This window comes from Delphinus delphis, chromosome 13 (assembly GCF_949987515.2).
Source record: "Delphinus delphis chromosome 13, mDelDel1.2, whole genome shotgun sequence".
Lineage (NCBI taxonomy): Eukaryota > Metazoa > Chordata > Mammalia > Artiodactyla > Delphinidae > Delphinus > Delphinus delphis.
In genome coordinates this window covers 42,195,346-42,209,789 of record NC_082695.1, presented here as the reverse complement: position 1 = coordinate 42,209,789, position 14,444 = coordinate 42,195,346, and the positions used below count along the sequence as shown (strand labels likewise).

The window sequence follows — 14,444 nt, the reverse complement described above, 5'->3', positions numbered from 1 at the left end:
TATACTTGAAGAAAATTTGTAAAGAGTTCTGTTTATGTAAGGTACAAGGGAGAGCTTTACCGGAGAAAGACTAGTCTGAGCAGTGGCTGAGTTCTCTGCTGTGAGACTGGGCTCACTTGAGGGGGTGGGTGGCGCTCCCAAACTTGAAGGCTTCAGGGTAGCCACAGTATTCAACGGCTTTGCAGGGGTCACTGTGACAACACTGGTTGGCACAGCCACAGACTGAAAGTAAAAGCGGTAGATATCGAGAGATGTATTACTATGATATGCATCATGGCGAGTGCCTCATTTCACACTTAGAGTACAAATGGATCTTGACATCCTTGCTTTTATATTATGCTCTACTAGTCTAAGGCAATGTAACACCATTTACCAGCTCTGGACTCTGGCAGCTCTGGGTTTCATTCTCACCTATCTACCTATTTATCACTGACACCCAAGTGTTGACCTCAGGCAAGTTACTTTATCCTGCTAACCCTCTGATTCCTGTTTGTAAAAAACAAGGACAGCAATGGTACCTACTATCCTGGGATTGTTTTTAAAAAACACTGCCAAGCACGTAGTCCTCAAATATTATTAATACTTCTCCAAAAAAATTTGAAATAGTAAGTTTTTGTAAGAAAATATAGAATTTATTTTATAATATTCTGCTTTTTATTAAGTATAAATCTGAGAGATCTATTGATCGTCTCATATTCAGATAAGCTGCTTTTATGTAGACTATTAGAAAAACAGTAATAGCTTTGTAATTTGTAATAACAAATATTACAAAATGTGATTATCTTATTTTCACACTGAAAAGAATTCCGGTTGTTTCTTCTATCCTCTATTAAGTGAGGTGTGATTATAGCACCACCTGCAGGATAAAAAGTTTAATATAAGAAATCGCAAATTGGGTAATAATTTAGACAAGCAGACTGAGATAAAGCAACAATCTTATTTTAAAGACAAACACTAAAAGTTACAGAACATGAGTAAAGTTTGAGGGTAGGGGAGAGAATAGTATTTACAATTCACACAGAAAACTGAACAATGCACCATCATTTTAATTTAAATACTTGTGTTCTACAGGCATAAAACACAAAAAGGTCAGGTTGTTATTACCCTCAAGAAACTTTCTTTCTGCAACAATTAATATAAGTGAATTCAAATATATATCAAAAATTTCCACTTTAGGGCTTCCCTGGTGGCGCAGTGGTTGAGTCCGCCTGCCAATGCAGGGGACACGGGTTCGTGTCCCGGTCCGGGAAGATCCCACATGCTGCGGAGCGGCTGGGCCCGTGAGCCATGGCCGCTAAGCCTGCACGTCCGGAGCCTGTGCTCCGCAATGGGAGAGGCCGCAACAGTGAGAGGCCCGCGTACCGCAAAAAAAAAAAAAAAAAAAAATTTCCACTTTAGAAAGACTGAAGCATATATTAGACAAGAATGTTTTGGAGGTAAAAAAATGGGAAAGAAATTTAAAACACTGATTAATGATGAAGATGAAAACTTATGAAATGTTAAGCAAAAAAGGTAAAATTAAAAATCATACCTAAATTAGTAATTTTATTAAATATTAACAGATCTCAAAGACAACAATGAAAATGAAGTTTCGTTCTTAGTCTATCCCTAGTCCTGCTCTTCAAGGACAAGTACTGTACAGTTCCCTCTGAATCCTTTTGAAGATCTTCTAATAAACATTCTTAGGTTTATGTACAGTAAACACATACTCTTTTTTCAGTGAGTATGTTTTATACTCTACCACTAATTCTCTGTACTACTATATTTAAGAAAGTAATGTCGAACTTTAGCTGTTGACTATGATTACCTCGCAGGACTGATGGGAGGGGTTCCTCAGGCGAGTACTGTCCCTCTTCCTTATGAAGCAAAATAAGGCCCAACGAAATGTGAGCTCAGGAAAAAAGTCCTATTTTTTGTGAGTAGAAGAAGCATTTGTGGCACTCCTACTTTCCTTGTCAATATTTTATTCTGTCTCCAGCACAAAATTTGTCCTTCATAACTCTTTTTAATATAGCTACTACCCGTACCTTACCAGATACCTGCAACTCTTAAGAGGCATGGAGAAATACACAATCCTGGTCTTACTCTATGTATATAATCACACTGCCGTAATGAACGGACTGTTTTAAACTCAATCATAAATCTCAATATTCTAGACCAGGCAACGCTATTTCCATGCTTTGCAAGACTGCACTGGCACTGATTAGGCATGTCTAGGGGACCGGAGAGAAAAGACCTGAGGTATATGTGAAGTAAATTGTGAAAATCAGTTATATTAATACACAAGAGTCAGTGAAATTAATTGTATACAAACAGACTAAATTGCCTTTTAAGGAGAGTCATCCAAGTTCTAGCTCCTTATTTCCAAGAAATGCCTAAAATTGAGATGCTTTACCTCTCAAAGTGGACACAGAAATTATTCACTAACTTCACTGATAATTTCTACTGCCTTAGCCTACCACTAAGGAGCAACTCAGCTTAAAAAAGGCATCAATCTAAATTAAGAAAAGTTATACACACCCTGCATGGAAATAGCAACTGTAGACATATATATGGAAAAATAACCCAAGGAAAAGAATTAAACAACACATATATACCATTTTAGTACAACTATATGTACTAAATCTTTAATAAATAGATACAATAAAAAAGCTGATTTACTCAAAATACTGTGGAAGTTGAAACCCCTTTCATAAAATAATTGTATTGTAAATTCTTCAAACTTCGTATTTTTCTGTTGCCTCAACATCCCTACAAACAGGCTGTGAACGCCTTGCCCAGGTGACCAGGTGCACCAGTGTGATAAGGCTGGTCCCTGCCACAAGTTCCCTTTCTGCTCTCCCAACTGTGACATAATGACATTCAAACACACCAATGAAATCCCCTCACATCTTTTGCTTGTGTACTCCATACCAACCCTCAACAAAGGCACTTGCCCCCAGGTCCTCATTCCCTCTCAGATCCCCACTTGTTTGGTTGAGTCTGCCCCGGTGCTCCTCCCATATGGCCCCCTGCATGTCGTTCCATGCCACCCTCTTCTAGGACCTGTCAGTATAGGACGTCTCTTTCACTTTCATATACCTTCCTGTGGTGTTATTTGGTGTCCACATCTGACTGATCAAAAACAAAAAAAAAAATCCCATTTTAAGAAACATAATTATTTCTTACAACACATAGCAGCTATCAGTAGGCCTAAATTCATACCCTTTGGCCCAGTGATCTCCCCAGAATAACCTAAGGGCAGGGGGGCAGTGGAACCTAGAGTTTGAGACAATCAGCACAGAGGTCATTAAGAAGAGTTTCCAGAGTCAGATAGAGACCTTGGTTCAAATGCCCCCTTTGCTACATATTAGCAGAAATCATGCAAATTTCTTAACTTCTCTAAACTGATTTTCACCTACATAAAATAGAGATAACACTTCCTTACAGAATAGTCACAGGATGAAATGAAATGAGATGAGGGATGTAAAGCACTTAAAAAGTGTCCAACACATTAAGTGCTCAATAAATGGTAGCCATTATTATCAAAAACAAAACAACAACAACAAAACAACAACAACAAAAACTATGTTTAAAATCACAGTTTAATTAACTGATCACCATCTCTGTTAGAGGAAGTAATACGGTTAAGTAATTCTGAAAAACCAAACACCATGTTTGATCCACAGCATGGGATTTCACATAACATGCTTCAAGAAGATGTACCTTCTATACAGCAAAGGAAGTACAACAGTGATCCCATGACCATGGGATCCACTGATTATATCAAATATGGCATGATCCAGAAGCTGCCTGCCTAGTAAAGTATTAGGACAGCGTGCAGAAAACACAGGTGAAGTGCAAACTCAGAAACAATACTCTATGAAGATGGAATTCTATCCTCCATCTTCTAAGACTTAGTGCATACTCACTGAATCAAAAAATTCTATATGGTACTACGTCCCCAACAGGACAAATATATGAAGAACCAAGGAATCAAAGAGTAGAAGGATGAACGGCTCCACTTATCATTACTCCCAAAGTTCCACTGGGGGATCCTGTGCTTCCCATTCCTGCCAATAGTGGACACACTTTCACCAAAGAACATAGCAAGAGTCCCTATAAACTAGACACCATGGCTGCCTCTTGGACACTTCAGGGTCCCTGTGTCCAGTGATCAACTGGAAAGAGAAGAGTCATTATCATGACAGGGGTAACTGACCTGACAACTGGAATAGGTAGGGTAGCTTTTACACAATGAAGGCCAAGAGGACTTTATGCAGTGAATCCAGGTGAGCCACTTAAGTGCCTCTTGGTATTTCCTTGCCCAATTGTGATGATAAATGGACAAGTGACACAACTCTTGCCTCAAAGGACTGTGGCAATTTGGACCTTGGATCCCTCAGGGATAAAAGTCTGATCACACTACCACTTAAGATCCAGAAGAGTTGGTAGTTGAGTGTGGGAGGAATCTAGAATGGATGGTGGAGGAGGAAATGATGGTATCAGCTGCAGCACTGGGGACTGTAGTTCATCCTACTAACCTCTTCTTTGCTTCTCCAAGGAAGAAACCTATAGAAATCCAAGGAGAGCTGGTTTCCAACACATATGAGGAAGTAAATCCCAGCAATTCAAGGAGTAGACTGTGATACACCATCACAAAGAGAGATTTGTGTTATCCTAGCTGTTGGGAATGCTATTTAGACAGACGACAATTGTCAGCTTCTTCAGAGTCTGCTTCAGCTACAGAGAATTACCTGCCCATGAGCACAACTCTCCCTGGAGAGTCCACATCCTATGACTGATCACAGAGGGGAAATTATGGCTCATCCAACCATGTTGGCACACAGTGGGACAACTCTGACGTGCTACACTTGCTCCAAAGCACTCCATCAGGTTGGCTGAGGCTTTATTGGACCTGCATCTAGTTCAAACTCTTACTCTCCTTCCCTTCCACAGGTATGAATCCCTAATAAATATCCCATACACCAAAATTCTGTCGCAGCACCTGCCTCTAGACACTGTGACACATGAACATTAGATGCATTTGTATTAATTTAATACATTCAAATAAATCTGATATTCCAAGAATATACACCATGTTCATCTTGTGTTTCCCATACCTCTAACAGCTCCCAGTTTAATAAGTGTCCTCATATATCATTGAATTGCTCTCTTCAGGAAATAGCTAACAATAAATAATAACAAAAGATGAGAAAATAACCAGTGCGCACATGGCCACAAGTCACAACTTACTTGCACTGGGGAAGGCTGCGGAACAGTGGTTACCACAGTAGTTCCTATTTGTGCCAGTTGTTTAACAGGTGCCACTGCCACCTTCTTGATTAACTGTGAACTAGAATTCTTGGGGGGGAGGGGGAGATAGTACAGAGTCATCAGCATTAGTAATTTAAAATTAATCGGTACTATGGCAAACATCAAAACACTTTACCACAGCAAACTTCTTTGTTATAACTGGTTTTATAACCTCATGAATTTTATGCATATTTTCTACTATTAACCTAACTGGTCAATTGGCCAGTTGACACTCATTTCTTATTCCTAAAGAGGCAACTGATTAAACAGATAAATATCACAGTATTTCTGCATTAAAATATTGAATTTTACTCTTTGGCTCACACAGAAAACATATAGATACTTTTTTTTTTTTTTGGTCATTTCTATTGTTGGTATCCTTTTAGTCTTTTTTTAAAAATAACTTTAATTAAGCTTTATTTTTTGTGATATAATTGACATATAACATTGCATAAATTTAAGGTGTACAATGTGATTTGATATATTTATATATTGCAGTGTGATTCCCACCATAACAACTATATCACATCACATAATTATCATTTTTATTTATTGAAGTATAGTTGATGTACAGTATTATATAAGTTTCAGGTTTACAACATGTCAATTCACAATTCTTAAAGGTTATACTCCATTTATAGTTATTTTAAAAGATTGTCTATATTCCGTGTTGTACAATATATCCTTGTAGCTGATTTATTTTATATACAGTAGTTTGTATCTCTTAATCGTCTACCTCTATCTTGCCCCTCCCCCTTAGATTCTTATTTAATATATTATTATAAACAAAAGTCTGCTAACCTATCTCCTCAACCCATAGCAAACAAGAAAGGGAAGGAGCAGCTATCATTGACAGATACAGAAATAGAGAAAATGACTGGCTGAGAACCTAGAATCAAATTATGAGAGAGTGGGTTGGGGGAAACTGGCAAAGAATGATATTACCACAGAATACAATGAAACTTTTTATTAGGATGAGCCTGCTTCATCAAGAAAATACTATACTACATTCCACATTTTCTGTTTAACCAAAGAAAGATGCTCATAAAAATATACTTTTTAACTCTGGCACGCACAGGATAAGCTTTAGTTACCTAGAAAGATGATCACGTATGTAAAATAAATCATCTTCTAACAATGCCAAGTTAATGAAATATTACAGCAGATTTCTAATTTTTTTAAAGGTAATTCCTATATGATATGGATAAAAAAGAATATTATAAATTGTAGTGTTAATGTTTTACCACAAATTAAAATTGAAGCAGAATGGCTATTTTCTTCCCGTTTAGAGATGCACATAGCCCTTTGAACATCCCCTTGAGGACGACAAAATCTTTGAGTATGAAGATTAACTTACTAGTTTTGCCAAACGACAAAACCAAACACCTAGATTAAATTAACATATTCAAAGAAAGTAGCTTAATTCAAAAAGTCGAGCAGAATCATCTCTTCTATATTTTTACTGGCAAATACATACAAATTTATATGAAGATAACTGCTGGAAAACTGAGGAGGATGAAAAAAACTTTAATGTACATTACCTGCATTGTACAGATTTTGACTGTTTGAGTATTCGTTGGTACAGCTGGCCTTGAAGTTATGTTACTTGTGGTCTCGGTTCTTGTTACAGCTTGCTGAGGAGATACCAACATCAACTGACCACTGTTACTTTTGATCAAAACTGTTCCTATAGTTAAAAGAAACAAAATGTGAGCTAATGAAGTATAATCATCACATATTCTTCTTCCCCTTCTTTCAGTGCTATAAAGTGTTCTGAATAAGTGGTTAGTTAGTACATACTGAATTCCATGTCTACTAATTAAGATACATAATATGGAAAAAATGTTGTCACTCAAAGCTATTTAAAATATTAAAAGTCTAAACATATGAACAAGATACTCCTGAAGAAGGCAAAACACTTTTCCTCATGACATCAAACTATTTATAATGCTACAGTAAGACGGTATGGTAACAGCACAAGACTACACAAACTGACCAATGGAGTAGAATAGAAAACCCCCAAATAGACCCCAAATAGCCCGCAGATACGTCATATCAAATTTTTCTAAAAGCACTGCAGATCAGTGAGAAAAAGAGCTACTACTCAATAAATAGGGCTTGCTCAATTAACTAATGGAAAAGATGAAAAGTTTCACACCATACACAAAAACCCAAGGGCATTAAGGATACAAGGATAAAAAGTAAAAAACTTTTAAACTTTTAGACAATGTAGAAAACTGTCATTCTGAACTTGGGATAGGGAAAAATTTCTTAAATAAGTAAAGTTTGATATATACAACTATATTTTAAAAACTTTTGTTCAGCAAAAGACATTTTCAGGTAAAAAGACAAACCACAAAATTGGAGAAAATTTGGGGACTTCCCTGGTGGCGCAGTGGTTAAAAATCCACCTGCCAAGGCAGGGGACACGGGTTCAATCCCCAGTCCAGGAAGATCCCACATGCCGTGGAGCAACTAAGCCTGTGCGCCACACTACTGAGCCCACGTGCCTAGAGCCTGTGCTCTGCAAACAGAAGCCACCACAATGAGAAGCCCACGCACTGCGACAAAGGGTAGCCCCTGCTCACAGCGACTACAGAAAGCCCCTGCGCAGCAACAAACACACAACACAGCCAAAAATAAATAAATTTTTAAAAATAAATAAACTAAAAAAAAAAATGGAGAAAATTTTAGTTCACATATATTCAAAGAACAAATATCCAAAATGCAAAAAAGAAACACAGATACCAGTGACAGGGAAAGGTAAATTAAGACCACAGTGAGATATCACTTTATATCTACCTAGAGAGAAAAAAATTAAGAAGTCCAGTGACAATATTAAGTGTTAGAGAGATGTGTGGCAACAAAAACTCTCAACATCTTTAGGCTGGTAGTGTAATTTGGTACAACTGCTTTGTTCAACTCTACATTGTGCCAAACTAGTTCCAATTTGCATACCCTCTAACCCAGTATTTCTAACGTAAAGAGATTGTTGTCCATGTAAGTAGGAGGTACAAACAAGAATATTCATAGCTGGAGTTCCATTTCTGGAATGGCAGCATGAAGAGCTCAATAAAGTCACTCCCCAGCAAAACAAGCATAACGTGAAAATTATTTTTAAAAACAACCATTTAAAGTCTTTGGAAATGCCCTAAGGCATACAGAAAATGACTAGACAATTATTAAAGAGAATCTACTAAAACTCAGAACAGCAAGAATCTGTGGCATCTGAACCATGACCCACTCCCTCTCCCTTCTCAGTTCAGGCATTGTGGACAACATAAGGCCTCCGTCTTTCCCAAACTCCCAGTTGAGGGCTATGGTATCTCCCTGGGAGAAGCAGGCCACTAGCATTTCCCATCTCTGCCACCCCAACTTGCATACAGAAGAGAACAAATTTGAAATAAGTGCATCCAAGAGTTTCCAGGCTTCTTGTTTCACCCATCCCTACTCAGAAAGGGAAGGCTCTACCCCAGGGATGGCTCAGAGAATACTTGGGGCCCAATCACCCTCACCCCAGTTCTTTCATAGGGTGGAGGTCCCACACTGGAAGAGGTAAGCAGAGAAGACCAGAGGCTACCACCATGCCCACTATCCCACTTCTAAAACATGGATATCACTCAGAAAGAAACATGCCACAGTCCTGGGTACTTGCTCCAAACATCTCCCAAAAGAAACTGACTTTATTTCCAACAGAGTGTGGGAAAGGTCAAGGTTAAGGTCACTCTCAAGTACAACAGAACAATTAAAAGGTTTCTGGTATCTTCATGACAGATATAAGCTAAGTCACAGGCATATCTCCAGTTTATCAGAGAGAACAAGATAAAGAAACAACTAAGAAGGGCCCTTCAGGGGTAAGAACCTCAAGCAATGACCTCAAAAACTACCCCTTGTAAAGGAGTCCACATTTAATTGAATCAGACTGTAGAGGAAGTTAGGCTCTAGGGCACTGTTGAAAACAAGAGGGTAACTGGCTGGCAGTGAGTGGAGCCTAACAGCTATGCATGACACCAGCTGAAGCAGAAATCTTAGCAGAGAGATCAGAGAAAGAAACAGTCAAAAAGAGCCCTGCTAAAACCACTGTCATCCCAGGGTGGCTGTGCTTATGCCCAAAGCTGTACCCTGTGAGGAAAATAGACTTCACTAAAATAACACAGCCATTTAAAAAAATAAACAAACAAACAACAATAACCCACTCAGGGGAGTAAAGACCAGTATCTAGACTTGCTATATTAGTTTTGGGGCTTCCCTGGTGGCGCAGTGGTTGAGAATCTGCCTGCCAATGCAGGGGACACGGGTTCGAGCCCTGGTCTGGGAGGATCCCACATACCGCAGAGCAACTAGGTCTGTGAGCCACAACTACTGAGCCTGCGCGTCTGGAGCCTGTGCTCTGGAACAAGAGAGGCTGCGATAGTGAGAGGCCTGTGCACCGTGACAAAGAGTGGACCCTGCTTGCCACAACTAGAAAAAGCCCTCACACAGAAATGAAGACCCAACACAGCAAAAATAAATTAATTAATTAATAAACTCCTAATCCCAACATCTTCTTTAAAAAAAAAAAAAAATATATCTATATCTATATATATATATATTAGTTTTGCTTAACAAATTACAAGACATACAAAGAAAAAGAAAAGTGTGACACAGAAAAAGGCAGGCAACAGAAACCACCTATGAGGGACTAGATGTTAGATTTAACAAAGACATCAAAGTAACTGTTATAAATATGTCAAGAAGCTAAAGGAAATCATGCTTAAAGAAGGAAGATATGATGATGATTATCTCAACAAATAGAGAATAACATTAGAGAAATAAATATCATAAAAAAAGGAATTCTGTAGTTAAAAAGTACAATAACTGAGGGCTTCCCTGGTGGCACAGTGGTTGAGAGTCTGCCTGCCGATGCAGGGGACACGGGTTCATGCCCCAGTCCGGGAGGATCCCACATGCCACAGAACAGCTAGGCCCGTGAGCCATGGCTGCTGAGCCTGCGCGTCTGGAGCCTGTGCTCCGCAATGGGAGAGGCCACAACAGTGAGAGGCCCGCGTACCGCAAAAAAAAAAAAAAGTACAATAATTGAAATAAAAATTTCACTAGAGCGGCTTAACAGCAGACTTGAATGAACAGAAGATAAGTCAGTGAACTTGAAGATAGTTCAATAGAGATTATGCAATCCAAAGAACTGAGAGAAAAAAGAATGAAGAAAAATGAACAGAGCTTCATAGAAACGCGGGACAATGGTAGGCGCACCAACGTAGGCATAATGTGAGTACCAGAAAAAGCGGGGGAGGGAGGGGAAGGAGGGCGGGGGAGAGAAAGAGAGAGAGAGAGAGATAGGAACAGAAAAAATATTCAAAGAAATAATGGCTGACAATTTCCCAAATTTGATGAAAAATAATCTAAACATCCAAGTAGCTCAACAAACTCTAAGTAAGATAAATGCAAAGAGATCCACACCAAGACACAATATGATAAAAATGTACAAAGAGAAAATCTTGAGAACACCAGGAGAAAAATGTACAAGAGTCCTGCATTAATAGGATTAACAGTTAACTTCTCATTAGAAACAATGGAGGCCAGACAGCAGGGGTATGACACATTCCACTTGCTGGGGAAAAAACAAAAAAAAACAACTATCAACCAACAATCAGACATTCCCTGAAAATATCTGTCAAAAAAGGAGATAAAATAAAGACATCCTAGACTGGGATTGCCATATACACACTACTATATATAAAATAGATAACTAATAAGAACCTTCTGTATAGCACAGGGAACTCTAGTCGATACTCTGTAATGGCCTATATGGGAAAAGAATCTAAAAACAGAGTAGATATATGTATATGTAAAACAGATTCACTTTGCTGTACACCTGAAACTAACACAGCATTGTAAATCAAATATACCCCAATAAAAACGTAAAAAAAAAAAAAAAAGACATCCTCCTTAGAGGACTGAGTGCTAGCAGACAAACCAGACAGGAAATACTAAATGAAGTTCTTCAGGCTGAAAACAAGAGACTCCAGAAAGTAACTCAAATTCACATGAAAAGGGCACTGGTAAAGTTAATTATATAATTTATATGCATATTACTGCTTTATCTTAATGGGTTTAAAAAACAACTATATAGAACAATATATATAATTGTATTCTTGAACCTATAACATATTAGAAATGTAACATATTTGTGAACAATAACACAAAGAAAGTGGTCAGGAGCAAAGTTGTACTGCACTAGGGAAATGACTTCAGATGGTAACTGGAATCTATAGGAACAAATGAAGAAAACTAGGAATGGTAAATAAGAAGGTAATAAAACAAATGCTACAAATATATCCTTGTGCTCCTTTCTTCTGTCAGCATCTTTAAAAGACATATAATTACATAAGGAATTATAACAAGGTATTGCTGGGTTTGTAACATATCTAGATGCAATATGTAGAGCAATAATAGCACAAAAATAAAAAAGAGGGAAATGAGCTAAATAGGAAAAATGTTTCTACATCTGACTGAAACAAGTTAATATAAATGTGAAGTAAATTCTAGTAAGATGTATATTGTAAACCCAAGAGCAATCACTAAAAAATATATATATTCTTTTATTTATTTATTTTTTTTGCGGTACGCGGGCTTCTCACTGTTATGGCCTCTCCTGCTGTGGAGCACAGGCTCCGGATGCGCAGGCTCAGCGGCCATGGCTCACGGGCCCAGCTGCTCCACAGCATGTGGGATCTTCCCAGACCGGGGCAAGAATTCGTGTCCCCTGCATCGGCAGGCAGACTCTGAACCACTGCGCCACCAGGGAAGCCCAAAATATATATATTCTTAAAAAATATTATAAAGGAATTAAAATGTTACACTAGAAAATATTCACTTAACGCAAAGGAAAGAGGGAACAGAGGAAGAACAACAACAAAAAAATATATAGAAACAAAAGTAAATGGCAGGCTTAAACCCAACTATATCAGTAACATTAAATGTGAATGGATTAAATAATCCAATCAAAAGGCAAAAAGTGTCACACCCAATTATAAAATAGGATTCAACTATATGCTGCCTACAGAAGACACACTTTAGACTCAAAGACACTAAAAAGGTCAAAGTAAAAGGACAGAAAAGACATATCATCCAACAGCAACCATAAGAAAACTGGAGTGGCCATACTAATATCAGACAATAGAGTAAAACATAATGTGTTACTGGAGATAAAAAGGGGTACTTTATAATTGATAAAACAGCCAATGGATCAGGAAGATTTAACAATTACAAACATATATGCACCAAACAACAAAGCCCAAAATATATGAAGAAAAGTTGACATAAACGAAGGAAAAAAATAGAGAATTCAACAATAATACTTGCGAGACCTCAACACTCTACTTTCAATGAAAGATAGATGTCTAGGATAAGATACATAGATGTAGAAGATCAACTAGGAAATCAAATACTTGAACAACACTATAAACCAACCATACCTAAAACACATCAATAGTATACTCTACCCAGCAACAGCATTCTTCTTAAGTGTATGTGGAACAGTCTCAGGACAGACTACACGCTAGCATATAAAACAAGTTTAAATAAATTTAAAAGGACTGAAATCACACAATGTGTGGTCTCCAACTACAATGGAGTGAAATTAGAAATCAGTAACAAAAAGAAATTAGGAGAACTCACAAATATGTAGAAATTAATTACTGCTAAGTAGCCAGTTGGTCAGTTAAGAAATCACAAGGGACACTGGACTATACTTTGAGATGAATGCAAATGAAGACACAACATACCCAAATTTATGTGATGCAGCTAAAGTAGTGGTTAAGGAAAATTTATACAGCTGACCCTGGACAACATGGGGGTTGGAGGTACTGACGCCCCACACCCCTGTTCCGTTGAAAATCTGCATGTATCTTTACAGTTGGCCCTCCATATCTGAAGTTCCGCATCCACAGATTCAACTGATTGCAGCTCATGTAGTAGCATAGTATGCACTTATTGAAAACAATCTGAGTATAAGTGGACCTGTGCAGTTCAAACCTGTGTTGTACACAGGTGAACTGTTGTTGTAAATCCCTCTATTTTAAAAGAAGGATTAGGGCTTCCCTGGTGGCGCAGTGGTTAAGAATCCGCCTGCCAATGCAGGGAACGCGGGTTCAAGCCCTGGTCCAGGAAGATCCCACATGCCACGGAGCAACTAAGCCCGTGCACCACAACTACTGAGCCTGCGCTCTAGAGCCTGCGAGCCACAACTACTGAAGCCCGCGCACCTAGAGCTCGTGCTCTGCAACAAAAGAAGCCACCACAATGAGAAGCCCGTGCACCACAATGAAGAGTAGCCCCTGCTCGCCGCAACTAGAGAAAGCCCACGTGCAGCAATGAAGACCCAACACAGCCAAAAATAGATAAATAAATAAATAAATTTATATATTAAAAAAAAAAAAGATCTGAGGAGATGTGGGAAGCCCTGAAGGATTTCAAGTAGGAGAGACATTATTATATTTGCATTTCAAAAAAAAATAAAAGAACGATTATTTGAATTAATAACTTAACCTATCTTAAGACATTGGGGAAAAAAGCAAAATAAAAACTATAGCAAGCAGACAAAAGAAAATTAATAAAGATTAGAGCAGGGATCAATAGAATAGAGAATAGAAAAACAACTGAGAAAAATCAAAGCAAAAGTTGGTTCTCTGAACAGACCAACAAAATTGACAAATCTTTACCTAGATTAACTAAGAGAAAAGGAGAGAAGGCTCAATCTGCTAAAATTAGGAATGAAAGAGGGGATATGACCACTAATCTTACAGAAAGAAGGATTATAACAGAATACTATGACCTATTATAAACCAATAAATTGGATAAATAATATGAAATGGACAAATTCCTAGAAACACATAAACTACTAAAACTAACTTAAGAAAATGGGCAACCTGAATAGATCTCTAACAAACACAGATTGAATTAATAATCAAAAATAGTATCCACAAGATAAGCTCAGTTCCAGATGGCTTCACTGATGAATTCTACCAAACATCTAAGGAAAAATAAATCCTTCACAGATTCTTCTAAAAAACAGAAGAGGAAACGTGTCAATTCATTCTGTAAGGTCGGTATTACCCTGATATTAAAACCAAACAAAGACATCACAAGAA

General features: G+C 37.9%; 1 protein-coding gene across 1 annotated transcript in view; it reads right to left on the bottom strand.

The window, feature by feature from the left end:
* TAF4B (TATA-box binding protein associated factor 4b) overlaps positions 1-14,444 on the bottom strand; it is a 113,366-nt gene that overhangs the window by 94,643 nt on the left and 4,279 nt on the right. The window contains exons 2-4 of the mRNA XM_060028825.1: positions 6,837-6,982; positions 5,236-5,343; positions 61-222 (exon numbers count right to left, since the gene is read on the bottom strand). Coding sequence (XP_059884808.1) covers positions 61-222; positions 5,236-5,343; positions 6,837-6,982 — 416 coding nt within the window. The remainder of the gene's footprint in view (positions 1-60; positions 223-5,235; positions 5,344-6,836; positions 6,983-14,444) is intronic.